Source organism: Mustelus asterias, chromosome 7 (genome assembly GCF_964213995.1).
Source record: "Mustelus asterias chromosome 7, sMusAst1.hap1.1, whole genome shotgun sequence".
In the NCBI taxonomy this organism is placed as follows: domain Eukaryota; kingdom Metazoa; phylum Chordata; class Chondrichthyes; order Carcharhiniformes; family Triakidae; genus Mustelus; species Mustelus asterias.
The window spans coordinates 108,057,605-108,085,456 of record NC_135807.1 but is presented as its reverse complement, the minus strand read 5'-3'; the positions used below and the strand labels follow the sequence as shown (position 1 = coordinate 108,085,456).

Here is a 27,852-nt window from a genome sequence, read left to right as displayed (position 1 = left end):
AAAGCTAACACACCGTATGCCTTCTTAACAACCCTATCAACCTGGGTGCTGACTTTCAGGGATCTGTGCACATGGACACCCAGATCCCTCTGTTCATCCACACTACCAAGTATCTTGCCATTAGCCCAGTACTCTGTACTCCTGTTACTCCTTCCAAAGTGAATCACCTCACACTTTTCCACGTTAAACTCCATTTGCCACCTCTCAGCCCAGCTCTGCAGCTTATCAATGTTCCTCTGCAACCTACCACTTCCCTCCGCACTGTCTACAACTCCACCGACTTTAGTGTCATCCGCAAATTTACTAATCCATCCTTCCACGCCTTCATCCAGGTCATTAATAAAAATGACAAACAGCAGAGGCCCCAAAACAGATCCTTGCGGTACACCACTCGTAACTGAACTCCAGGATGAATATTTCCCATCAACCACCACCCTCTGTTTTCTTACAGCTAGCCAATTCCTGATCCCAACCACTAAATCACCCTCAATCCCATGTGTCCGTATTTTCTGCAATAGCTTACCATGGGGAACCTTATCAAACGCTTTGCTGAAATCCATATACACCACATCACCGCTTTACCCTCATCCACCTCTTTGGTCACCTTCTCAAAGAACTCAATAAGGTTTGTGAGGCACGACCTACCCTTCACAAAACCGTGTGCTGACTATCCCTAATCAAATTATTCCTTTCTAGATGATTATAAATCCTATCTCTCATAATCCTTTCCAAAACTTTGCCCACAACAGAAGTGAGGCTCACCGGTCTATCATAGAAATCATAGAAACCCTACAGTGCAGAAGGAGGCCATTCGGCCCATCGAGTCTGCACCGACCACAATCCCACCCAGGCCCTACCCCCACATATTTTACCCGCTAATCCCTCTAACCTACACATCCCAGGACTCTAAGGGGCAATTTTTTAACCTAGCCAATCAACCTAACCCGCACATCTTTGGACTGTGGGAGGAAACCGGAGCACCCGGAGGAAACCCACGCAGACACGAGGAGAATGTGCAAACTCCACACAGACAGTGACCCGAGCCGGGAATCGAACCCGGGACCCTGGAGCTGTGAAGCAGCAGTGCTAAGCACTGTGCTACCGTGCCGCCTATCATTATCAGGGTTGTCTCTACTCCCCTTCTTGAACAAGGGGACAACATTTGCTATCCTCCAGTCTTCTGGCACTATTCCTGTAGACAATGACGACACAAAGATCAAAAGCCAAAGGCTCTGCAATCTCCTCTCTAGCCTCCCAGAGAATCCTAGGATAAATCCCATCCGGCCCAGGGGACTTATCTATTTTTACCCTTTCCAGAATTGCTAACACCTCCTCCTTATGAACCTCAATCCCGTCCAGTCCAACAGCCTGCATCTCAGTACTCCCCTCGACAACACTGTCCCTCTCCTGTGTGAATACCGGCAAAAAATATTCATTTAGTGCCTCTATCTCTTCAGACTCCACGCACAACTTCCCACTACTTGTCCTTGACTGGCCCTAATTGTACCCTCGTCATTCTTTTACTCCTGACATACCTATAGAAAGCTGTAGGGTTTTCCTTGATCCTACCTGCCAAAGACTTCTCATGTCCCCCCCCCCCGGCTCTTCTTAACTCTTTCTTTAGGTCCTTCCTGGCTAACTTGTAACTCTCAAGCACCCTAACTGAGCCTTCACGTCTCATCTTAACATAAGTCTCCTTCTTCCTCTTCACAAGAAATTCAACCTCCTTTAGTAAACCACGGTTCCCTCGCTCGACCACTTCCTCCCCTGCCTGACAGGTACATATTTATCAAGGACGCGTAGTAGCTGTTCCTTGAACAAGCTCCACATTACAATTGCGCCCATCCCCTGCAGTTTCCTTCCCCAACCTATGCCACCTAAATCTCGCCTAATCGCATCATAATTTCCTTTCCCCCAGCTATAACTCTTGCCCTTTGGTATATACCAATCCCTTTCCATTGCTAAGGTAAACGTAATCGAATTGTGGTCACTATCACCAAAGTGCTCACCTACCTCCAAATCTAACACCTGGTCTGGTTCATTACCCAGTACCAAATCCAATGTGGTCTTGCCTCTTGGCCTATCTACATACTGTGTCAGGAAGCCTTCCTGCACACATTGGACAAAAACCGACCCATCTAAAGTACTCGAACTATAGCTTTTCCAGTCAATATTTGTAAAGTTAAAGTCCCCCATAACAACTACCCTGTTACTTTCGCTCCTTTCCTCTACATCTCTGGAACTTTTCGGAGGTCCATAAAAAACTCCCAACAGGGTGACCTCTCCTTTCCTGTTTCTAACCTCAGCCCAAACTACCTCAGTAGACGAGTCCTCATCAAATGTCCTTTCTGCCACCGTAATACTGTCCTTGACTAACTATAAAAGATGCCGAACTGCATAGCTGGAGTGAATTTGGCATACCAGAGGTACCAGATAGGGGACAATGAGTTCTTTCTCACAAATGGATTTGCACAGAAAAGGTGCTTCCTGATGGAACTTATAAGGCAAAGGCCAGGCTCGTGGCAAAGGGATTTGAAGAAAACTTAGAAGACCAGGATTTAAGGGTGGGTTCACCTTCGGCAGGAAAGGTTATCTTAAAGATCTTGGCTCTGTTAGCTACAAAGGCATGGGAATGCAAATCTATAGATATCAAAGTTGCCTTATTGCAGGGGTATCAGCTTCAGAGAGACATTTTTCTCCGTTCTCCCAAAGAGGCAGCTGACACAGAAGTACTATGGAAGTTAAATAAATGTGTATATGTGTATAAACATTGCGTTCTACAGTTTGGTATTTTTCTGCAAGGTGGGTTTTGTTAAAGTTAGGCTGTTGTCAGTTGAAAGCAGATCCTGCGATGTTTTACTGGCACGATAAAGGAAATCTTTCTGTTATCTTTATGATGCATGTCGATGATTTTTTGTGGGGTGGTAAGTGATTTTGAAGCCATTGTAATATCTGAGGAAGGAATTCAGGGTTGGAAGTCAAGCTTCAGCACTTTCAAATTTATTGGGCTGGAAATTGAACAGACTGAGTCAGGTATCACTTTACGCCAGCAATCTTATTTGGAGAGGATCAGCCCTATAGCAATTAGCCATGGAAGGGCTTCACAAAAGGACACGGTGGTTTCTAAGATGGAAAAAGAGGAACTCTGAAGTTTGATTGGGCTTGGTAGACAGACCAGACAGAACGTTAGTTTTGATGTCCTAGAGTTGAATACAAAAATGAATGATCCTACAGAAGAAGACATAATGAGGGCAAACAAAACGTTGGCCAAGCTAAAAATGCAGGAGTGTGTTTTGAGGTTCCCATTTTTGGGTGATCGTAGATACCTGAAACTGATAGTTTATAGTGACATATCCTATGCCAATTTATGTAATGGGTTCTCAAGCACGGGAGGTTTAATAATATTTCTTTTGAGGGAAAATGGAAAATGTTGTCCCCTTGTGTTGGGAACAAAGAAAGTAAGAAGAGTGGTAAAAAGCACATTGGCTGCCGAGACACTAAGCCTTGCAGAGGCAGTGGATATGGCCTTTTACATATCCCAGATATTAACAGAAATTTTGGGATTACGGGATTCGGGTAAAATATCCATTAAGTGTCACATTGACAATAAATCCCTGTGGAAAATGTGCACTCCACAAAAAATGTAAACGAGAAAAGGTTGAGGATTGACATAGCCAGCTTTAAGCAAAATGCTGGACAAAGGGGAAATATCAACAATTAAATGGTCGATCAGTTATCCGATTATTTTACTAAGGGGCTAGTTTGAAGAAACTTTTCGACATTAAGCAAGAGTGTATCTTTCTGTGAATGTGTATTTTTTTTCAAGAAATGTGAAAAAAAGAAGGAAGGGAAATAGTGTTTTGTGTTTCTGTTTTTTTTGTGGAAACAATATTCATCAATTTTTTTTTCTCCAAGGAAGGGGAGACTGTTAGGAATGGGTTAACAGACCTTTCAATTAAGTCCTAATTTGATGTCAATTGTTCAATAGAAGTCACTGATATAAAGGGGCACAGGTGGCACTGGGGGTTGGTGGAGAATTGTATGTGGAGTTGGATCAGAGAAATAAAGGTAGTTTACGAAGAGGCAGAACTCATGTCTCCTTTACTGAACAGCAACCTAGCGGCTCAGACACATTTGCCTAGATGATGTGAAATCTGTATGGGTGGAGCTGCGGAACATCAAAGGACAAAAAACACGAGTGGGAGTTGTGTAAAGACCAACAAACAGTAATAGTGAAGTTGGGATGGCATCAAGCAGAAAATTTGAGATGCGTGCAGTAAGGGTACAGCAGTTATCATGGGTGACGTCAATCTGCATGTTGATTGGACTCACCAAACTGGTAGCAATGCGATCGAGGAGGATTTCTTAGAATGTATAAGGAATGGTTTTCTCGACCAATATGTCGAAGAACCAGCTAGAGAGCAGGCCATCCTAGACTGGGCATTGTGTAATGAGAGAGGATTAATTGGCAACCTTGAGATGTGAGATCCTTTGGGGAAGAGTGACCATAATATGATAGAATTCTTCATTAAGATGGACAGTGACACAGTTAAGTTTGAGACTAGGATCCTGAACTTGAGGAAAGCTAACTTTGCTGGAATGAGATGTTCATTGGCTAGGATAAGCTGGCAAAGGATACGTAAGGGTTGACAATGGATAGGCAATGGCATTAAAAGAACACATGGATGAACTTCAACAACTGTAAATCCCTATCTGGTGCAAGAATAAAATGGGGAAGGTGACTCATCCATGGCTAACAAGGGAAATCAGGGATAGTGTTAAAGCCAAAGAGGAGGCATATAAATTGGCCAGAAAAAGCAGCAAACCTGAGGACTGGGAGAATTTTAAAATCCAGCAAAGGAGGACAAAGGATTTATTTCAGAAGAGGAAAATAGAATTTGAGTATAGGCTTGCAGAAAGCATAAAAACTGACTGCAAAAGCTTCTATAGATATGTGAAGAGAAAAAGACTGGTGAAGACAAATGTCGGTCCCTTACAGTTAGAATCAGGTGAATTCATAATGGGCAACAAAGAGATGGCTGACCAGCTGAACAAATACTTTGGATCTGTCTTCACTAAGGACACAAATAACCTTCCAGAAATACATGGGTCAGAGGGTCTAGCATGAAGGAGGAACTGATGGTAATCCTTATTAGTCAGGGAATTGAATTGGGGAAATTGCTGGGATTAAAACCCGATGAGTCCCCAGGGCCTGGTGCTCTGCATCCCAGAGTATTCCAGGAAATGCCAGAAAAATGGTGGACACATTGGTGCTCATTTTCCAGCATTCTACAGATTATGGAAGAATTCCAGTGGATCAGAGGGTTGCTAATGCAACCTCACTTTTTAAAGAAGGATGGAGAGAAAACCGGGAATTATAGACCGGTTTGCTTGATATTGGTGGTGGGGAAAATGCTGGAGTCAATTATTAAGGATGTAATAACTGAGCATTTGGAAAACGGTGATAGGATCGGTCCAAGTCAGCATGGATTCACTAAAGGGACGAAGGAATTGAATGTAATATTTCCCAAATTTGCAGATGACACTAGGCTGGGTGGCAATGTGTGCTGTGAGGAGGATGCTAAGAGGCTGCAAGGTGACTTGGACAGGTTGGCTGAGTGGGCAAATACTTGGAAAATGCAGTATAATGTGGATAAATGTGAGGTTATCCACTTTGGTGGCAAAAACAGGAAGGAAGATTATTATCTGAATGGTGGCAGTTTAGGAAAAGAGGAAGTGCAACGTGACCTGGGTGTCATGGTGGAACAGTCGCTGAACGTTGTCTCGTAGGTACAGCAGACGGTGAGGAAAGCTAATGGCATGCTGGCCTTCATAGCAAGACGATTGAGTATAGGAGTAAGGATGTCTTGCTGCAGGGTCTTGGTAATACCACACCTTAAGTATTGTGTGCAGTTTTGGACTCTTAGTCTGAGGAAGGACATTCTTGCTATTGAGGGAGTCCAGCGAAGGTTCACCAGACTGATTCCTGGAATGGCAGGACTGATATATGAAGAGAGACTGGATCGACTGGGCTTGTACTCACTGGAATTTAGGAAAATGAGAGGGGATCTCATAGAAACATATAAAATCCTGATGGGACTGGACAGGCTAGATGCTGAAAGAATGTTCCCGATGTTGGGAGGTGCAGAACTCAGGGTCACAGTCGAAGAATAAGGGGTAAGCCATTCAGGACTGAGATGAGGAAGAACTTCTTCACTCAGAGTTGTGAACCTGTGGAATTCTCTACCACAGAAAGCTGCTGGGATCAGGTTGTTAGATATTTTCAAGAGGAAGCTGGACGTGATGCTTATGGTTAAAGGGATCAAGTGGTATGGAGAGAAAGTGGAAGCGGGATGCTGAGAGTGCATGATCAACCATGATCATATTGAAAGGTGGTGCAGGCTCGAAGGGCCGAATGGGCTCCTCCTGCACCTATTTTCTATGTTTCTATAAGTGCTGGTAAATGGGATTAGTAAGAGATCAGGTGTTTCTCATGGCCAATGTTCTCACTGGAAAGACGGAGGATGAGGGGTGACCTAATAGAGGTGTATAAAATTATGAAAGGCATAGATAGGGTGAACGGTGGGAAGCTTTTTCCCAGGTCGGTGGTGATGTTCACGAGGGGTCATAGGTTCAAGGTGAAGGGATATCGCGGATATTAACACGGATATCAGAAGGACGTATTTTACGCAGAGGGTGGTGGGGCCTGGAATGCGCTGCCGGGCAAGGTGGTGGAGGCAGACACACTGGGAACGTTTAAGACTTATCTAGATAGCCACATGAATGGAGTGGGAACGGAAGGATACAAAAGAATGGTCTAGTTTGGACCAGGGAGCGGTGCGGGCTTGGAGGGCCGAAGGGCCTGTTCCTGTGCTGTATTGTTCTTTGTTCAATGGACCTCTTCTGCACTCTGTCATTCTGTGAAACGTATAAAATTCTGACAGGACTGGACAGACTAGATACAAGGATGTTGTTTCCTCTGGCTTGGGCAGGGGTGGGTCTCGAAAAAGGGCTAACAGTCTCAGGATAAGGGGTCGACTATTTAGGACTGAGATGAGGTGAAATATCTTCGGTAGTGAACTTGTAGAATTCTCTATCACAGAAAGCTGTGGAGCCAAGTCACTGAATATATTTAAGAATAAAATAAATAGATTTCCAGACTCTAAAGTGTCAAGGGGTATGGGGACAGTGCTGGAGTCTAGTGTTGAGATCGAGGGTCAGCCATGGTTATGGAGCAGGCACAAAGGGTCAAATGCACTATTCCTACGATTTTCCATGTTTCTAAGAGAAAATTGAACCATCTCCCATTCATTGGCATTACTATCGCTGAATCCTGCACTATCAATATTCCAGGTGGACTATTGATGTGTTACCATTGACCAGAAACTGAACTAGACTAGCCATATAAATACTGTGGCGACCAGAGCAGATCAGAGGCTGGCAATTCCTTACTACCAAAAGCCTTTCTGCCATCTCAAAAACACATGTTAGGAGTGTGATGGAATACTTTCTATGTTTCTCGAGGAGTGCAGCTCCAATAACACTCAAGATGCTCGACATCATCCAGGACCAAGCAAAATGGAATCCAGCAACCACCTTCAACATCCACTCCCTCCTCTGCTGACACAGTACAGCAATGTGTACCAACTACAAAATGCACTGCAGCAACTCACTAAGGCTGTTTTGACAGTAATCTTATCAATCCAGGACCACACAGAAGGACAAGAGAAGCCGATATATAGGAACACCACCACCTGCACGTACTTCCAAGGCACACACCATCCTGACTTGGAACTGCATCACTGCTCCTTCACTGGGTCAAAATCTTGGAACTTCCTTCCTAACAGCACTGTAGGTATATATACACTACACGACCTGCAGCAATTTAAGAAGGCAGCTCACCACCATGTTCTCAAGACAATTAGAGATGGGCAAAACTGCTAGCCTAGAGAAGGATGCCCACATCCCATGAAACAACAAAAATAACTGTGTGTGACGTCCTTGTGGCTTCTAAACCTTATACTGCTTGATGCCCTTATGACATAATTGCAGTGAATAGAGATTTGACATACTCTAGTGGAGGTCACCAGCACCCTGGCGACCTCCTCCCAGGCTGACATAGTCAGATGGGAGGGATTTCTGCTCCTATTCCTTGCAAGGAGGTCCTCCCGCCTTTCCTCAACCACCTGGAGGAGAATTTCCAGGGAGGCATCACTGAACCACAGAGCTGGAGGTTGCGGCCTTTTCGTTGACACTTTCTTTTACAGAATCTGGAGGCCTTGCCTGCAGTGAGTGAACGGCTGCTTGGGTGTGGTTTAAATATGGCAGCTGGATGTTGGAACTGAGGTGATAATGAGGTGGGTCTCTTCCTGCCCATCCTGCCACAAGATTCTCCTTAAGTAATTAATGAGCTGAACTGCACAAGATTGCCTGTTGTTCGCCACCCTGCTTCAACTGACTTCTGCTCCCACCATTGGACTTAAGTCTCAGGAATGGAAAATTGCACCCATGAGTTCAAAAGACCAAAAGCTTGGCCAAAGACATGGGTGTCTTAAGTTTAATGAGTTTTTTAAGGGAAGGATACAAGCTACAAAGACAGAAAAATGTGTGGGGAAACCAAAGTTCAGAACTTAGGCAACTGAAGCTCTTCTCTTGGTTGGAATCCAAGATGGGTCAGCATGGGCCTGTCCGAGACATCTCCATCAAACTGCAGGAAGAAGAGTGGGAGAGGAGGGATGACTAAGTCCCAGAGGCTTCCACTCTGGACCAGGAGATGATTGAGGTGGACCTAAATACCAAAGAGATGCTGAAACTGCTGGACTTTGACAGCTTGTCCAATCCGCAAATCACACAGCCTTCAGTAGGAATGACCTTCAGGACTCCCAAGAATCTAAAATTATTTGTACGACAATGTTTTCTCATTAAAAAAGACAAAAGCACCCAAAAAAAGCTTAGGCAACTGAAGGCACAAACAGCGTTGGAGGAGTGATTAAATTTCGATGGCTGCAGATATTGCAGGTTTTTGGAGCTGGAGGAGATTACAGAGATTGGAAGGGACAAGACCATGGAGGAATTTTAAAATCACACTGTTTTTTGAGTGGTAATTGATTTAGGTCAGCAGGTGCCAGGTGGCTGCAGAGTTTTGGATGACTTCAAGTTGACAGAGCAATCATGGATATCGGATTAGAGCCAGCACAGCTGGCAGCGATCGTCATCGTTGCCATGGCAGTCGACAGTCTTGCTGCCTGCGGCACAGCCAACCCAGGCAGGATTGGTCCAGGTCAGGACCCAGCTGCACATCGGCCAGAAGGAGAGCCGAGGTGGAGGAGGGGGGAGGCAGAAGACGTGGAGGAGGAGACAATGCCTGTATAGGACACACCTGTTCTGCAATGAGATGCCGATGCCATGTGCCACTGAAGGCTCCGCCTCAGCACAAGGCAGTGCGGACTTATACCACGTCCTCGTGGACCTGGCACCTCATGGGGGAAGAGGACACCTGCTCAGGGTGGCAGTTAGGGTGATGACTGCCTTTAACCTTTTCACCATTGGGTCATTCCAGGATACGAGTGGGGACCTGTGTAGCATTTTGCATCAGCCCACAAGTGCATCCAAGAGGTGATGGATGTCCTGTAAGCCCAGGAAGTGCACGACATACATTTTGACCAGAGTCCAGCCCAACAAGAAGCCCAGGCTGAAGGTTTTGCTGCCATCGCTGGCATGCTGCAAGTTCAGGGGGCTATCGACGGCACGCACATTGCCCTGCACATCCCATGGAATCAGGGAGTGCCCTTTATAAACAGAAAGGGGTTCCACTCCCTTAATGTTCAGATTGTGAGAGACCACCTTGCCAACATCCTGTAGGCGTTCACATGCTTCCCAGGGACCGTGCATGATAACTACATCTCGGGGCACTTCGACATCCCTGGGCTCTTGCTGGGCTGGGGATGCCAATAGGCACCAGAGGACTGCACTGCAATTGAAAGCGATAATTCAATAAGTTTCTTTTCACGACAATATTGGTTTTATCCCTCGAGAAGAGAGCATTTTTTTGTGCATCTGTATGGGACAACTAAGGGGTTCTAAAGGAGGAAAGGCTATGATGGCTTGAAACCAGAGACTTGTGACTCCTTGTGGTTTATTTCCACACCAAGCAGAGTACTGAATTTCCAGGAGAAATAACAAATTTGAACATATTGGAAACTTCCTATAAGACTAGTAACTTTCAATATAATTTTAAAACTAATCGAAAAATATTGTAAAAGCTACTTAAATTCTTACTTGTTCCTTCAGTTAAATATTTGTAACCTGACAAATATGGTGCGCGTAACAGGTCAGAGATTGAATGTACAAGGCTAGTTGAAACACATGCTGTTGCATTGCTCCATATAAACATTGGGTTGGGGTGTTCCTCAAACGAAGATGGCGGCAGTAGACATGTACAGCTGATTCATTTCACGCCTCTAACAATGTAGACAGCGACTATGGAATATTTTAGCAGTTTTTCTGGTAGAGGAGTCCGGTTGTTGCGAGGCACTTCGAATAGACTGTGGTCTGGATTGCGGGCGGTCCATTTCCTCGATTCGGTTAAAGAAACGGACGCGACCCAGGAACCTCAGCTCGGAACAACTTCCACGGGCAAGTAGCAAAGTTTGAAAAACTTTGGGCCGAAGTTTGAAATGGTCGGCACACTCTGACTGTCAGCTTTCATTCTCGCCCCTCTGTTCTAATATTTTCGACTGGTCTTTGCAATGTTTTATTGTAATATGATATTTTGTTTAAAAGTATTATATTGACAATTCGGCAGTCTTACTTTCAGCCTGCGCGTCACTTGTAAAGAAGGAAGTTCACAACGTTGCAAGGCTCAGGGATTACTTACGAAGTGAAACACGTCAGTTGTTTTTCTGTTTGATTTAGATACATGAAAATTATCAAAACAACCCCTCCTCTTCTATTTATTGTACCCTTTAGACTGCACTATCTGTTGCAGAATACGAGGACTGTTTACAATGCTGTACTTTAGAAAGACCCATGATTTTGAACATAGTTTATTTATTTGTCAACTTACATGAACACTGCAATGGAGTGACTGATAAATCCCCTAATCGCCACATTCAGGCACCTGTTTGGGTACATTGAGAATTTATTTTTACATAATTTGTTAAGCTATTAAATATTTTTTGCATATTTTATCCTTTCTGCAATTTTTTCAGCGGGTGTGTGGAAAAGAAGTAAATGCTGACAGCTGAGAAGTTATCCCACGTTCCCTTTGACTCCATCCCTTGTACTATCTGTATGTGGAAGGCGTAATCATTGGCATAGAATTTAGGAGGGGTGGAGGAGGGGACGAATTTCAGTCCACTAGTGCTTTTAAAAAAGTTATTTTTAACAAGAAAGAGATATATGGTATGAGTTAATTGCAAATCGTCACTAAATTGCTCGACGATTTGAGTTGCTCCCGTGTAAGTCTCAAAAACAGGACTTCGCCATCAGTCTTCATTGAGTTTCAAATTGTATTTGCAGTGGAAATGTGAATAGTTATGGCTGCTATTTAATGATCTGAGATGCATTTAATGGTGTTATTAATATTACTAAATGCCACCTCGGAGGCCCAGAAAAGGAACAGTTTTAATAGCAAATTTAGTCTGTTAAAACTATGAACTATCAATGCTTAGATTGGTGCAAATCATATTTGTAATATGGTTGAATTTCTGACTGAACCCTTTGATCAACTTGTTAACTGATCCTAACTTTATCTCTGCCTTTGCTGTTAATACTGTGCCTGTGAGGTGCACACACATGTATCACAGCCATCTTGCATTGACAGGAGAGTGTAACTTGACATCCTTTATGAATTTCTTCAGCCACTACTGAGCATTCCACATTCTGCAAATTGTGCCCAGTCCTGAAGGCACTGACTTCTGATGTGGTAAATGGTAAAATTTGATTCAATAAATCTGGTGATTTGCTTACCAACGTCAGAAAACGTCCATTTGAATCTGCCGGATTGTAAATTTTTAAAAAAACTCACATTGTTCACTCATGTCATAGAATCCCTACAGTGCAGAAGCAGGCCGTTCAGCGTATTGTGTCTGCACCAACTCGTTCTGATCATCCAGATCCTACCCCCGCATTTACGTCACTAATCCCCCCTAATCTACACATCTTGGGACACTAAGGGGCAGTCAACCTATCCCACACATCTTTGAACTGTGGGAGCAGGCCGGAGCACCTGGAGGAAACTAACACAAACCCGGGGAGAACTTGCAAACTCTGTGCAGTCACCAAAGGCTTGAATTTAACCTGGGTCCCAGGTGCTGTGAGGCAGCAGTGCTAACCGCTGTGCCACCGTGCTGTTCCGTCTTTCAAGAAGGGAACATTCCACTCTGACCTAGTCTTGGGATTTGAATCCCAAAGTAACAAAATTCTTGTTGGGGATTCTTAGTGGCAATGAAGGATAATCACTAATTTACAATGTAGACTAACAAGGTTTATTGGACAACAAAGGGTAAAAGGATAAGCAGGGAAAGAGTCAGGCCTATTAAAGGTAACCTATGTGTAAGGTTGGATGATGTAGGTATGGTTTTAAATGAATACTTTGTGTCAGTGTTCACTAGTGAGAGAGAAAATGTGGGTATGGAAATCGGGGAGAAGGATTGTGATGCAATTAAATAAATTAACAGAGAGGAGGTTCTGAGTGGTCAGGCAGGCAGTAGATAAATCTCCAGAGCTGGATGAAATGTATCCCAGGCTGTTGAGTGAGGCAAGGGAGAAAATAGCCGGGGCACTGGCAATAATTTTCAATTCCTCCCTGGGGAGGTGCCAGAGAATTGGATCATCATCAGCGAATGTGGTACCATTATTCAAGACAGGAGGAAGGGATCAACCAGGAAGCTACAGGCCAGTCAGTCCAGCCTCAGTGGTGGGGGATCTATTGGAAGTAATTCTCAGAAACAGAATTAATCTGCATTTGGAGAGGCAGGTATTAATCAAGAACAGTCACCATGGTTTTGTTAAGGGGAGGTCATGTCTGACCAACTTGATTGAATTTTTCAAAGGTGACCACGTGTGTGGATGAGGTCAAATGCATTTGACCTAGTCTTCAAGGCTTTTGATAAATTTCAACATGGGAGACTTCAGCAAGGCTTTTGATAAATTTCAACATGGGAGACTGATAGTGAAGATGAAAGCAAATGGGATCCAAGGAAATTTGACAAATTGAATTCAGAATTGGCTGAGTAGAAAGAAGGAGAGGCTGATTGTCAAGGGGTGTTTTTCGGACTGGAAGACTGTCCAGTGGGGTTCTGCAGGGATCAGTTTTGGGGCCCTTGCTGTTTGTGGTTTATATAAATGATTTAGACATGCATATAGGAGGGTTCATCAGTAAGTTCATGGATGATATGAAAATAGGTAGTTGACAAATAGTGAGGAGGATAGCCTTAGATTACAGGAGGATATAGATGGGCTAAATGTGAGGTCGTGCACTTGGGCAGGACAAGGGAATACACGATGGTCGCAGGACCCTGGGAAGCATCGGGGATCTTGGTGTGCATGTAAACTGGTCCCTAAAGGCAGCAGGACATGTGGATAAAGTGGTTGTGTATGATAGGTCACGCAACACCAGGAATTCACCTGATGAAGGAGCAGCACTCCAAAAACTTGTGATTTCAAATAAACCTGTTGGATTATAACCTGGTGTTGTGTGACCTCTCAAGGTGGTGTATAATATGCATGCCTTTATTAACTGAGGCATAGAGCTTAAGAGCAGGGAGGTTATGCTGGAACTATGTAAAATGTTGGTTAGGCCACAACGAGAGTATTGTGTGCAGTTCTGGAATCCACATTATAGGAGGAATGTGATAGCACTGGATACAGTAAAGAGGAGATTTACTGGACTGTGTTGCCTGGCTGGAGAGTTTTAGTTATGAAGAGAGATTTGATAGACTGGGTTATTTTCCGTGGAGCAGAGGAGACTGAGGGGGAACATGATTGGGATGTATAAAATAATGAGGGGCATAGATAGAGTAGACAGGAAGAAACATTTCTACTTGGTGGAGGGATCAATGACTAGGGGGCGTAGATTTAAGGTAAGGGGCAGGAAATTTAGAGGAGATGTGAGGAAAATATTTTTCACCCAAATGGTGGTGAGAGTCTGGAACTCGCTGCCTGTAAGGCTGGTAGCCTTGATGGGCGATGCCAGCATTGGACTAGGGTGGGCACAATAAGAAGTCTCACAACACCAGATTAAAGTCCAACAAGTTTATTTGGAGCTTTCGTGAGCTTTCAGAGCGTTGAAAATGTGAATTGTCTCAAGCCGGGACAGTTAGTAGGATTTTGCAAGCCCAGGCCAGATGATGGGGGTTACATGGAGTGTGCCATGAACCCAAGATCCTGGTTGAGGCCGTCCTCGTGCGTGTTCTGCTCGGCTATTCTGCATTGTTGCGTGCCTTGAAGGCCGCCTTGGAGAACGCTTACCCAAAGATCGGAAGCTGAATGCCCTTGACTACTGAAGTGTCCTGCCTGGCAGATTGTCACACTACATGTAACCCCCACTATTTAGAAACATAGAAACCCTACAGTGCAGAAGGAGGCCATTCGGCCCATCGAGTCTGCACCGACCACAATCCCACCCAGGCCCTACCCCCACATATTTACCCGCTAATCCCGCTAACCTACGAATCTCAGGGGCAATTTTTAACCTGGCCAATCAACCTAACCCGCACATCTTTGGACTGTGGGAGGAAACCGGAGCACCCGGAGGAAACCCACGCAGACACGAGGAGAATGTGCAAACTCCACACAGACAGTGACCTGAGCCGGGAATCGAACCCAGGACCCTGGAGCTGTGAAGCAGCAGTGCTAACCACTTTGCTACCGTGCCGCCCATTTGGTCTGGGCTTGCAAAATCCTACTAACTGTCCTAGCTTGAGACAATTCACACACCTTTAACCTATTTCCCAGTCTCCACTTGCACTGTCTATACCTGTAAAGACTAGATTACCTGTAAAGGCTCGCATTCCAACCATTATCCTGCAATTGTGTCTTTGCCTATATATGCTGTATTTGTCAAACCTCCTCTCCACTCACCTGATGAAGGAGCAGTACTCGGAAAGCTTGTGATTCCAAATAAACCTGTTGGACTTTAACCTGGTGTTGTGAGACGTCTTACTGTGTTTACCCCAGTCCAACGCCGGCATCGCCACATCATCTCATTCCATCAGCCAAGGTTTCTGTTCATTTACCTCATCCCTGCATGCTGTTTCCCTCCTACTTGCAGCTTCTCTTGCTCCCTTGCTAGCTTCCTCCCTCTTGCTGTTTCTCTTCCAAGTCCTCACTCAGTGAAGACTCAAGGGAAAAACAGCGAAGGAGGGTTAGTGAGCAGCGAGGTTGGCGAGACGGAAAAAGGCAGTGAGCAGGAGGGTCGGAGAGGGAAGCAGTGAGCGGGAGAGAGGCAGCAAGTGGGAAGGTCAGCGAGCGGGAAGGTTGGGATGAGCAAGGCAGCAAGTGGGAGGTAAGCAGAAAGAGTAAAGTTATGAAACACAACGTCACAAATCTGTTTACCTTTTACAATCAGTTTTTTATGTTTTGCATATCAGGTTACTTCTTTGAATTTACAAATATTTTTAAAATATCAACTTGCTGCCCTATTTTATAATGCAACAATTGGCTCTCTTTAATTTTCCAGTGAATCCTGTTGTTGTGAATAAGTTACAAGGCCAGACTCTTGACAAGATTTGGATTTTATATTCCTTGGCCTGTTTCATACATGGACATTTTTATGTCGACCTTTCCAGAGTGAGAGGTTTTGATTGTGTGTTTTCTTTTGGTGAAAATTCTGTATTAAGAAGTATGGTTGCAATAAATATTCTAATTTGACCACAATTAGTATATTCATATTTTCAGAAGGCTTTCGATAAGCAGACCCATGACTAAGATCAGAACATATGGAGTTAGGAGACAAGCAGCAGAATGGATAACAAACTGGCTACAGAACAGAATAAGAAGTCTCACAACACCAGGTTAAAGTCCAACAGGTTTATTTGGTAGCAAATACCATAAGCTTTCGGAGCGTTGCTCCTTCGTCAGATGGAGTGGAAATGTGCTCTCAAACAGTGGACAGAGACACAATATCAAGTTACAGAATACTGATTAGAATGCGAATCCCTAAAGCCAGCCAGGTCTTAAAGGTACAAACAATGTGGGTGGAGGGAGCATTAAACACAGGTTAAAGAGATGTGTATTGTCTCCAGACAGAACAGCTAGTGAGATTCTGCAAGCCCAGGAGGCAAGCTGTGGGGGTTACCATCTCCACATACAGAACAGAAACCAGAGCAAACATTTAAGGCTGGCTATTCACACTGGAAAATTCAATGTAATTTTTATTTACTAGGGAAAAAAATCATTTTTTGTCTCTACCAACACTGCACCATCATTAAACATAATGCAATCTTCTTAGTCCACTTGCTGAAGTGATTTTTGGCTGGTCGTTTTAGAAACAGAAAATAGGCCCTTTGAGCCTGCTCTGCCATTCACTGTGATCATGGCTTATCCTCTATCTCAATGTCATACTCACACACTCTCCCCTTAACCCTTTAGGGTCCAGAAATGTATCCATTTCCTTCTTAATATATTCAGTGACTTAACCTCCACAGCTTTCTGTGGTACAGAATTCCACAGGTTCACCGCCCTCTGAGTGACGAGGTTTCTCCTCCGGTCTTAAGTACCCATCATGTATCCTGAGACTGTGAGCCCCCAAGCGAGAGGAAACAACATTCCTGCATCCCACCTTTTCAGCCCTGTCAGAATTTTGTATATTTCAATGAGATCCTCTTCTCCTATTGCTAAACCATAGTATGACAATAGTTGTGAAAAGGTTATTAGTAAGAGCAGAATATGGAAACACTGGATAAAATTGAAACAGCAGAGGATGCAAGACTTGGGTGGGAGATATTGCAATCCCTGGCAGCAGTCATGCAGTGGGTGGATGCCTAATATGAACATAGAACATAGAACAGTACAGCACAGAACAGGCCCTTCGGCCCACGATGTTGTGCCGAGCTTTATCTGAAACCAAGATCAAGCTATCCCACTCCCTACCATCCTGGTGTGCTCCATGTGCCTATCCAATAACCGCTTAAATGTTTCTAAAGTGTCTGACTCCACTATCACTGCAGGCAGTCCATTCCACACCCCAACCACTCTCTGCGTAAAGAACCTACCTCTGATATCCTTCCTATATCTCCCACCACGAACCCTATAGTTATGCCCCCTTGTAATAGCTCCATCCACCCGAGGAAATAGTCTTTGAACGTTCACTCTATCTATCCCCTTCATCATTTTATACACCTCTATTAAGTCTCCCCTCAGCCTCCTCCGCTCCAGAGAGAACAGCCCTAGCTCCCTCAACCTTTCCTCATATGACCTACCCTCCAAACCAGGCAGCATCCTGGTAAATCTCCTCTGCACTCTTTCCAGCGCTTCCACATCCTTCTTATAGTGAGGTGACCAGAACTGCACACAATATTCCAAATGTGGTCTCACCAAGGTCCTGTACAGTTGCAGCATAACCCCACGGCTCTTAAACTCCAACCCCCTGTTAATAAAAGCTAACACACTATAGGCCTTCTTCACAGCTCTATCCACTTGAGTGGCAACCTTTAGAGATCTGTGGATATGGACCCCAAGATCTCTCTGTTCCTCCACAGTCTTCAGAACCCTACCTTTGACCCTGTAATCCACATTTAAATTTGTCCAACCAAAATGGACTTCAGAATCACAAAGACAGAGTAATGTATTGGGAGATATATGGCGTGATTTCCTGTCCTGCTGCACTGGTCAAGTAGCTTTATGGGATGGGAACTTTCAGCTGAAGGCAAACAAAATTGGAATCACGCCCAGAATCCAACTGGTCTTGATCTTCCCAGGTCATTTTTTTTCTGACGTAATCAGCCTTGTGCCTGGGAAGGTTGCAAGGCTGATTTAAATATTTATCTTATTTCAATATCATTAGTGGGCCCAGGACGCAGTTGTCCAGGCTTACTTAGCTTTCTGACCTTGCCAGTGAATGTCCTCATCGGTGAGGTTCACAGATGGACCCCACCAATGGGGACCTGACGTGATGGCCAAGCCGCTGGGACCGAAGGCCATTGAGGCCTCCCAGGTGGTTGGTGGCAGGAGTGGGCAGTACCCCTTGGGCAGTGCCAGTTTGGCAGCGCCCATTGGGCACAGGGCAATGCAAAGGGGGCGGGACCTCACGGGCAGAGCCAGATGTGAGGAGATCTGTAGAAGGGGAGGAAAAGTGGGGGTTAGTGGTGGAGCCGGGGTCGGAGCCGCCAATTGGGAGGCCAGCAATTGATTGGGGGGGGGGGGGCAAAGATCAGGCCCCAGCGATCAGGGAGTGGTGATGTGGGGGTGATGTCTGAGTATGGAACGGGGGGGTGATGACTGATCTTCCATATACTTCCTAGATTTGTACACAGTATATGGGAGATCGGAGCGCTGTTGCCTGGGGTATTTCTAATATCCTGTGGACTCACTCAACCAGCACTGTGTATAATGGATTTTACTCAAAACACCTCTGTATGTATCAGGCAAAAGGACTACACGCACTAACCAATAGTAAATAACCAGTCGCAATTTTATTCCAAACAGTAAGTGACATAAATTTTACAACTTTAACAATTTTCTCTCTCTCTCTAGCTAATCATTTAGACATTTGTATACTACCCCGGATCCTCATGATTCTGTCAGTACGTTGAACTCAAGTCTGTTGCTCGCTCGCTCACTCTCTCTCTTGCACTCTCTCTCTCTCTCTCTCTCTCTATGGTTTGGAGGCGAGCTGCTCTTGTCACTGCCGTGTCCTGACTTCAGGACACGGCAGTCAAGTGGGTTTGCTCGAACGCTGCTAGCAAAAGTTTCTTATACCTGCCTACCTTCTGGAATTTTCTGAGGATTTGGCCCATCAGTGCTTGGGTCTGATTATTTTCACATCATTGATGGGTTTCAATGGGTGTTCATGAGTTTCGTTGGTGGACCTTTTGCGTTTGTGTCTTAGATGTCTAGTTTCAGCTTCTAATATGCATTGAATCTTTTGTTTCACTGATGCATGTCTGTCCCATGTACATAGTGGTGACATGTTTCTCAGGAAATGTATACATGTGCTAATGAGTCTGGTGCATCTTTTGGTTTTCAATTATCTAAGCTTGAATCTTGCAAAGGGCCTGACTCCAGGACTGAGGTAATCCCAGCATACCTTGCTTTCAGGCCAATTTTTATGTCAGTCTCTCCATCATTTTGCTGTGCCTGCACCCCTGGCCTAATGCTCATCCGCAGCTAGTTTCCTTTCAATTATTCTATTTTACTGAAGCAGTCACAGGTCTAGCAGCCTGCAGCCTGCTTCCCTGGTGAGCTTCGGTTCTGTCCACCGTGCCACCCCCACCCCTCCCCACTCCATGAAACTCCCTATTGTCAATCAGAGTGTGGGAGAATTGCATGGTGTAGCTTGCGAAAAAACCAGAGTAAAATCTCTTGTTTCCAGATTTTAGTGACACTTAGAATTCTTTTGGAAAATTCCACCCATAAATTTTCATCTACATTAAGAGGTACAAAAGAGCTATAGTTGGAAATGCAGTGAAATCCAAAAGTACATCCAGGACAGTTTTCTGAAAATATTGAATTTCAATCTCACTGTCCCCCTCCCCATCTCCACCCCCCAGAATGCCAGTGTCCTTTTGTAAGCACATCTGGGGTAGTGGCCTAAATTCAGCAAAGTAGATTGGGTTAAGCTATCAACCAGTAAGCTTACAAACAAAGATATTCAAAGGAAGATATTCAAAGGAATACTAGTTCAACACACTGTCAGGAAATACCCTATGAGAACAAAAATTACACGTATAGTGTTGTGGGAAATGTACCACTGAGTCAGGCTTGAAGGTTTCAAGAATACAGTTTGATTTTTAACGAAGCTTCGTGGAGACAAGGCACTAACAAGCAGCAAACCTTCTTCTCTCAATGAGACAATAGGAGCGGTCCATCTTTATACCCTTTACACAATAGATGGACCGGACATCTAGCCGTTGTAATCAAGTAGGTGATCGATTGTTACCACGTCGTTATAGACAAATACAGACATAAGCATGTTAACATCGCATTGTTCTATGAATGGATACATTTCCTACGTCAGTGACCATCAATGGTTTTAGTTTCGGTCTATTCATACAGTAATTTACAGTAATTGGTTTTCCTGCAGTTATGTATTCTCGATCCCACCTGTAGCTAATCTCTTTACCCAACCCTTTGGCCTTATCCTAAAGAGTGCCTCAAGCCCTGGCTGGCTTCCTGCAGGATCTGATTCCTGCATGTTTAACTTTGAATAGCTGTCTGTCCTTTATGTTTTAATCTCAAGTGGCTGTCTGTACTAATAGTCAGTGCCTGTTTAATGTCTCTTTCCCAGGTGACTGTTTGTGCCAGGCAGTCATTTTTTAAAGTGTACTCATCTGTATATTTTTCCCCACTTCATATAGTCAGAAAGATGTAGTTTAAAAACTAAAGAAAACGTCTTCTGCAGATGTTAGAAAAGAAAGCTGAGTGCTTCCTATCTGTTTCCACAGTAAAACAGGAGGATAAAATAATAGTCATTGCAGGAAATCTAAAATTATATCAGTGGAGGACTTAAATACCATTGATAACATATTCAGAATTAGTTTAAGAAATAAATGGGACTCAATATAGATAGATAAATCTCCAAGATATGATGGCTATATGATGTGGAGATGCCGGCGTTGGACTGGGGTGGGCACAGTAAGAAGTCTCACAACATCAGGTTAAAGTACAACAGGTTTATTTGGAATTATGAGCTTTTTGGAGCACTGCTCCTTTATCCTTCATCAATTACACCCCTTGTAATTGTCAAAGAACAATACAGCACAGGAACAGGAACAGGCCCTTCGGCCCTCGAAGCCTGCACCGCTCATGTGCCCATGAGACCATTCTTTTGTATCCCTCCATTCCCAGTCTGTTCATGTGGTTATCTAGATAAGTCTTAAACGACCCCAGCGTGTCCGTCTCAATCACCTTGCTTGGCAGTACATTCCAGGCCCCCACCACCCTCTGTGTAAAATACGTCCCCCTGACATCTGTGTTGAACCTTGCCCCTCTCACCCTGAACCCGTGACCCCTTGTGTTCGTCACCTCCGACCTGGGAAAAAGCTTCCCACTGTTCACCCTATCTATGCCCTTCATAATTTTATACACTTCTATTAGGTCGCCCCTCATCTTCCGTCTTTCCACGGAGAACATCCCTAGTTTACCCAATCTCTCCTCATAGCTAATACCCTCCATACCAGGCAACAACCTGGTAAACCTTCTCTGTACTCTCTCCAAAGCCTCCTCATCCTTCTGGTAGTGTGGCGACCAGAACTGGACGCAGTATTCCAAATGTGGCCTAACCATCATTCTATACAGCTGCAACATTATATGCCAACTTTTATATTCCATGCCCCGTCCAATAAAGGCAAGCATGCCATATGCCTTCTTCACCACCCTCTCCGCCTGTGCTGTCACCTTTAAGGATCTGTGGACTTGTACACCCAGGTCCCTCTGTGTGTCTAAAATCCTGATGGTTCTGCCATTTATTGTATAGCTCCCCTTACATTAGATCTACCGAAGGTGATGAAGGACAGCGCTCAAAGCTCGTGATTCCAAATAAACCTGTTGGACTTTAACCTAGTGTTAACAAAGAACAATACAGCACAGGAACAGGCCCTTCGGCCCTCCAAGCCCGCGCCGCTCCCTGGTCCAAACTAGACCATTCTTTTGTATCCCCGCATTCCCACTCCGTTCATATGGCTGTCTAGATAAGTCTTAAACGTTCCCAGTGTGTCTGCCTCCACCACCTTGCCTGGCAGCGCATTCCAGGCCCCCACCACCCTCTGTGTAAAATATGGCCGTCTGATATCTGTGTTAAACCTCCCCCCCCCCGCCCCCCTTCACCTTGAACCTATGACCCCTTGTGAACGTCACCACCGACCTGGGGAAAAGCTTCCCACCGTTCACCCTATCTATGCCTTTCATAATTTTATACACCTCTATTAAGTCTCCCCTCATCCTCCGTCTTTCCAGGGAGAACAACCCCAGTTTACCCAATCTCTCCTCATAACTAAGCCTCTCCATACAAGGTAACATCCTGGTAAACCTCCTCTGTACTCTCTCCAAAGCCTCCACATCCTTCTGGTAGTGTGGCGACCAGAACTGGACGTAGTATTCCAGATGCGGCCGAACCAACGTTCTATACATCTGCAACATCAGACCCCAACTTTTATACTCTATGCCCCGTCCTATAAAGGCAAGCATGCCATATGCCTTCTTCACCGCCTTCTCCTCCTGTGACGTCACTTTCAAGGATCTGTGGACTTGCACACCCAGGTCCCTTTGTGTATCTACACCCTTTATGGTTCTGCCATTTATCATATAGCTCCTCCCTACATTATTTCTACCAAAATGCATCACTTCGCATTTATCAGGATTGAACTCCATCTGCCATTTCTTTGCCCAAATTTCCAGCCTATCTATATCCTTCTGTAGCTTCTGACGATGCTCCACACTATCTGCAAGTCCTGCCAATTTTGTGTCGTCCGCAAACTTACTGATCACCCCAGTTACACCTTCTTCCAGATCATTTATATAAATCACAAACAGCAGAGGTCCCAATACAGAGCCCTGCGGAACACCACTAGTCACAGGCATCCAGCCGGAAAAAGACCCTTCCACTACCACCCTCTGTCTTCTGTGACCAAGCCAGTTCTCCACCCATCTAGCCACCTCCCCCTTTATCCCATGAGATCCAACTTTTTTCACCAGCCTACCATGAGGGACTTTGTCAAACGCTTTACTAAAGTCCATATAGACGACATCCATGGCCCTTCCCTCGTCAACCATTTTGGTCACTTCTTCAAAAAACTCCACCAGGTTAGTGAGGCTTGACCTCCCTCTCACAAAACCATGCTGACTATCGTTAATGAGTTTATTCCTTTCTAAATGCGCATACATCCTATCTCTAAGAATCTTCTCCAACAACTTCCCCATCACGGACGTCAAGCTCACCGGCCTATAATTACCCGGGTTATCCTTCCTACCCGTCTTAAATAACGGGACCACATTAGCTATCCTCCAATCCTCTGGGACCTCACCTGCGTCCAGTGACGAGACAAAGATTTGCGTCAGAGGCCCAGCGATTTCATCTCTCGTCTCCCTGAGCAGCCTTGGATAGATTCCATCAGGCCCTGGGGATTTGTCAGTCTTTAAATTCTCTAACAAACCTAACACTTCCTCCTTTGTAATGGAGATTTTCTCCAACGGTTCAACACTCCCCTCCGAGACACTCCCAGTCAACACATCCCTCTCCTTTGTGAATACCGACGCAAAGTATTCATTTAGGATCTCCCCTACTTCTTTGGGCTCCAAGCATAATTCCCCACTTTTGTCCCTGAGAGGTCCGATTTTTTCCCTGACAACCCTTTTGTTCCTCACGTATGAATAAAATGCCTTGGGATTCTCCTTAATCCTGTCTGCCAAGAACATTTCGTGACCCCTTTTTGCTCTTCTAATTCCCCGTTTGAGTTCTTTCCTACTTTCTTTGTACTCCTCCAGAGCTCCCTCCGTTTTTAGCTGCCTGGACCTACCATACGCCTCTCTTTTCTTTTTGACCAGTCCCTCAATTTCCCTGGTTATCCACGGTTCTCGAATCCTACCCTTCCTATCCTTATTTTTAACAGGCACATGCCTGTCCTGTAGCCCTAACAACTGTTCCTTAAAAGACTCCCACATGCCAGATGTGGATTTACCCTCAAACAGCCTCTCCCAATCAAGAGCTGCCAATTTCTGCCTAATCCCACTAAAGTTAGCCTTCCCCAATCCAACACCTTACCCTTGGGACACCACTCATCCTTTTCCATCACTATCCTAAAGCTAACAGAATTGTGGTCACTATTTGCCACATGTTCCCCTACCGTTTGATAAGGTTCACCATGGTAGGCTTCTGCAGAAAATGCAGATGTATGGGATTGGGGGTGATCTAGGAAATTGGATCAGGAATTGGCTAGCGGATAGGAAACAGAGGGTGGTGGTTGATAGTAAATATTCATCATGGAGTGCGGTTACAAGTGGTGTACCTCAGGGATCTGTTTTGGGGCCACTGCTGTTTGTAATATTTATTAATGATCTGGATGAGGGTATAGTTGGGTGGATTAGCAAATTTGCTGATGACACCAAAGTCGGTGGTGTGGTAGACAGTGAGGAAGGGTGTCGTAGTTTGCAGGAAGACTTAGACAGGTTGCAAAGTTGGGCCGAGAGGTGGCGGATGGAGTTTAATGCGGAGAAGTGTGAGGTAATTCACTTTGGTAGGAATAACAGATGTGTTGAGTATAGGGCTAACGGGAGGACTTTGAATAGTGTGGAGGAGCAGAGGGATCTAGGTGTATGTGTGCATAGATCCCTGAAAGTTGGGAATCAAGTAGATAAGGTTGTTAAGAAGGCATATGGTGTCTTGGCGTTTATTGGTAGGGGGATTGAATTTAGGAGTCGTAGCGTTATGTTGCAACTGTACACAACTCTGGTGCGGCCGCACTTGGAGTACTGTGTGCAGTTCTGGTCCCCACATTACAGGAAGGATGTGGAGGCTTTGGAGAGGGTGCAGAGGAGGTTTACCAGGATGTTGCCTGGTATAGAGGGGAGATCCTATGAGGAGAGGCTGAGGGATTTGGGATTGTTTTCGCTGGAAAGGCGGCGGCTAAGAGGGGATCTTATTGAAACATATAAGATGATTAGAGGTTTAGATAGGGTGGATAGTGATAGCCTTTTTCCTCTGATGGAGAAATCCAGCACGAGGGGGCATGGCTTTAAATTGAGGGGGGGTAGTTATAGAACCGATGTCAGGGGTAGGTTCTTTACCCAGAGGGTGGTGAGGGATTGGAATGCCCTGCCAGCATCAGTAGTAAATGCGCCTAGTTTGGGGGCGTTTAAGAGATCCGTAGATAGGTTCATGGACGAAAAGAAATTGGTTTAGGTTGGAGGGTCACAGTTTTTTTTTTTAACTGGTCGGTGCAACATCGTGGGCCGAAGGGCCTGTTCTGCGCTGTAATGTTCTATGTTCTTCTATGTTCTATGAAACTTTGAAGACCTGACCGGGCTCGTTCCCCAGTACGAGGTCCAGTATAGCCCCCTCTCTAGTCGGGCTATCTACATATTGTTCCAAAGAACCCTCCTGTACGCATTTTACAAATTCCTCCCCATTCAGAGTCCCTGCTCTCAGCGATTTCCAGTCTATACCAGGGAAATTGAAGTCTCCCACTACAACAACCCTATTTTTCCTGCACCTATCCAGTATCTCCTGACATATCCGTTCTTCCACTTCCCTCGGGCTGTTGGGGGGCCTGTAGTACACCCCCAACATAGTGACTGCGCCCTTCCTGTTTCTAAGCTCCACCCAGAGTGACTCGTTACACGACCCCTCTGAATTGTCCTCCCTCTGCACCGCTGTAATATGCTCTCCAACTAATACCGCTACTCCCCCACCTCTTTTGGCCCCTCCTCTGTCTCGCCTAAAACACTTGTACCCCGGAATATTCAGCTGCCAGTCCTGTCCTTCTTTCAACCAAGTCTCTGTCACCGCAACCACATCCAAATTCCTCGCGAGCATTAAGGCCCTAAGTTCATCTGTCTTACCTGCTACGCTCCTTGCATTGAAGTATAAGCACTCCAGACCTCCAGGCCCAGTGAGGTCATCCTCCCCCAGAGTGCTCTTCTTCTTTGCCAGCCTTGTTGTGAGACTTCTTACCGTGCCTACCCCAGTCCAACGCCAGCATCTCCACATCATGGCTACCATCGACACCGCAAACCGCCAGCTCAAAGTGGAGAAGATCTCTAATAAGATCGCGCATATTGACACTCACCTGATGAAGGAGCAGAGCTCTGAAAGCTTGTGATTCCAAATAAACCTGTTGGACTTTAACCTGGTGTTGTGCGACGTCTTACTATGATGGCTATAAAAAGAGCAAAGTGATGAATCTGTAGAACTGTTATGTGAGAACAAATAACAGTACAACACAGAGGCAGGTCCTTCGGCCCTCCAAGCCTGCGCCGATCACGCTGTCCTATCTCGACCAACCGCCTGTATCCCGCCTGTCTGTTCATGTGTCTATTCAGATAAGTCTTAAATGTTGCTAACGTATCTGCCTCAACCACCTCACCTGGCGTGCATACCCCCCCCCACCCCCTCAACCACCTCACCTGGTGTGCGCTTCCAACCTTTGACGCTATCTATACTCCTCATAATTTAATAAACTTAGATCAGGTTGCCCCTCAGCCTCCGTCTTTTCAGGGAGAACAATCCCAGTTTATTCAATCTCTCATAGCTAATACCCTCCATAGCAGGCAACATCCTGGTAAACCTTTTCTGTACTCTCTCCAAAGCCTCCACGTCCTTCTGGTAATGTGGTGATCAGAATTGAGCAAAGAACAATACAGCACAGGAACAGGCCCTTCGGCCCTCCAAGCCTGTGCCGCTCATGTGCCCACTAGACCATTCTTTTGTATCCCTCTATTCCCAGTCTGTTCATGTGGCTATCTAGATAAGTCTTAAACGATCCCAGCGTGTCCGCCTCAATCACCTTGCTTGGCAGCGCATTCCAGGCCCCCACCACCCTCTGTGTAAAATATGTCCCCCTGACATCTGTGTTGAACCTTGCCCCTCTCACCCTGAACCCGTGACCCCTTGTGTTCGTCACCTCCGACCTGGGAAAAACACTGTTCACTCTATCTATGCCCTTCATAATCATAATGTGGAGATGCCGGCGTTGGACTGGGGTAAACACAGTAAGAAGTTTAACAACACCAGGTTAAAGTCCAACAGGTTTATTTGGTGTGGCTTTTGCTACCAAATAAACCTGTTGGACTTTAACCTGGTGTTGTTAAACTTCTTACTTCATAATCATATACACCCTTCATCCTCCGTCTTTCCAGGGAGACTGAACACACTATTCCAAATGTGGCCGAACCAACGTTTTATATAACTGTAACATAATTTGCCAACTTTTATACTCGATGCCCCATTCGATGAAGGCAAACATTCCATATGCTTTCTTCACCACCTTTTCCATCCATGCTGCCACTTTTAAGGATCTCTGGACCTGCCCAAATCTCTGTATGTCTATGCTCCTGATGGTTCTGCCATTTATTTTATAGCTCCCACCTGAATTGGATCTACCAAAATGCATCATCTCCTATTTGTCAGGATTAAATTCCATCTGCCATTTCTCTGCCCAACTTTCCAACCTATCTATACCCTGCTGTATTCTCTGACAACCTTCATCACTATCCGCAAGTCCAATAGTCTTAGTATCAACCACAAACTTACTGATCAGACCAGCTATGTTTTGTTCCAAGTCATTATATATATTACAAACAGCAGAGGTCCCAGCACTGTTCGTTGTGGAACACCATTAGTTACAGATCTCCTCAGAACAACACCCTTCCACTGCTACCATCTGTCTTCTATGGCCATGCCAGTTCTGAATCTATCCAGCTAGTTCACCCCTGATACCGTGAGATTTAATTTTTTACACCAGCCTGCCTTGAGGGACCTCATCAAATGCTTTACTAAAGTCCACGTAGACAACATCCACAGCTCTTCCCTCATCAATCATTTTTGTCACCTCCTCAAAAATCTCAATTAAGTTAGTGAGACATGACCCCCTCATACAAAATCATGCTGTCTTTCGCTAATAAGATCATTCAGTTCCAATTGTGTATAGATCTTATCTCTAATTCTCCAACAATTTCGCTATCACTGCATCAAGTTCA

At 45.1% G+C, this 27,852-nt stretch overlaps 1 protein-coding gene across 11 annotated transcripts in view; it reads left to right on the top strand.

Annotated features, from left to right (window-relative positions):
• The window catches only part of oxr1a (oxidation resistance 1a), an 894,274-nt gene that overhangs the window by 312,812 nt on the left and 553,610 nt on the right, over positions 1–27,852 (top strand). For 3 of the 11 annotated variants that reach the window (XM_078216658.1, XM_078216655.1, XM_078216652.1), the window contains exon 1: positions 10,270–10,635. The exons of 6 other annotated variants lie outside the window; for them this stretch is intronic. In XM_078216658.1, coding sequence (XP_078072784.1) covers positions 10,482–10,635 — 154 coding nt within the window. In that variant the 5' untranslated portion in view covers positions 10,270–10,481. Of the gene's footprint in view, positions 1–10,268; positions 10,636–27,852 lie in introns of those variants that run through there. 2 more of the 11 variants (XM_078216661.1, XM_078216659.1) reach the window with 1 other exon arrangement.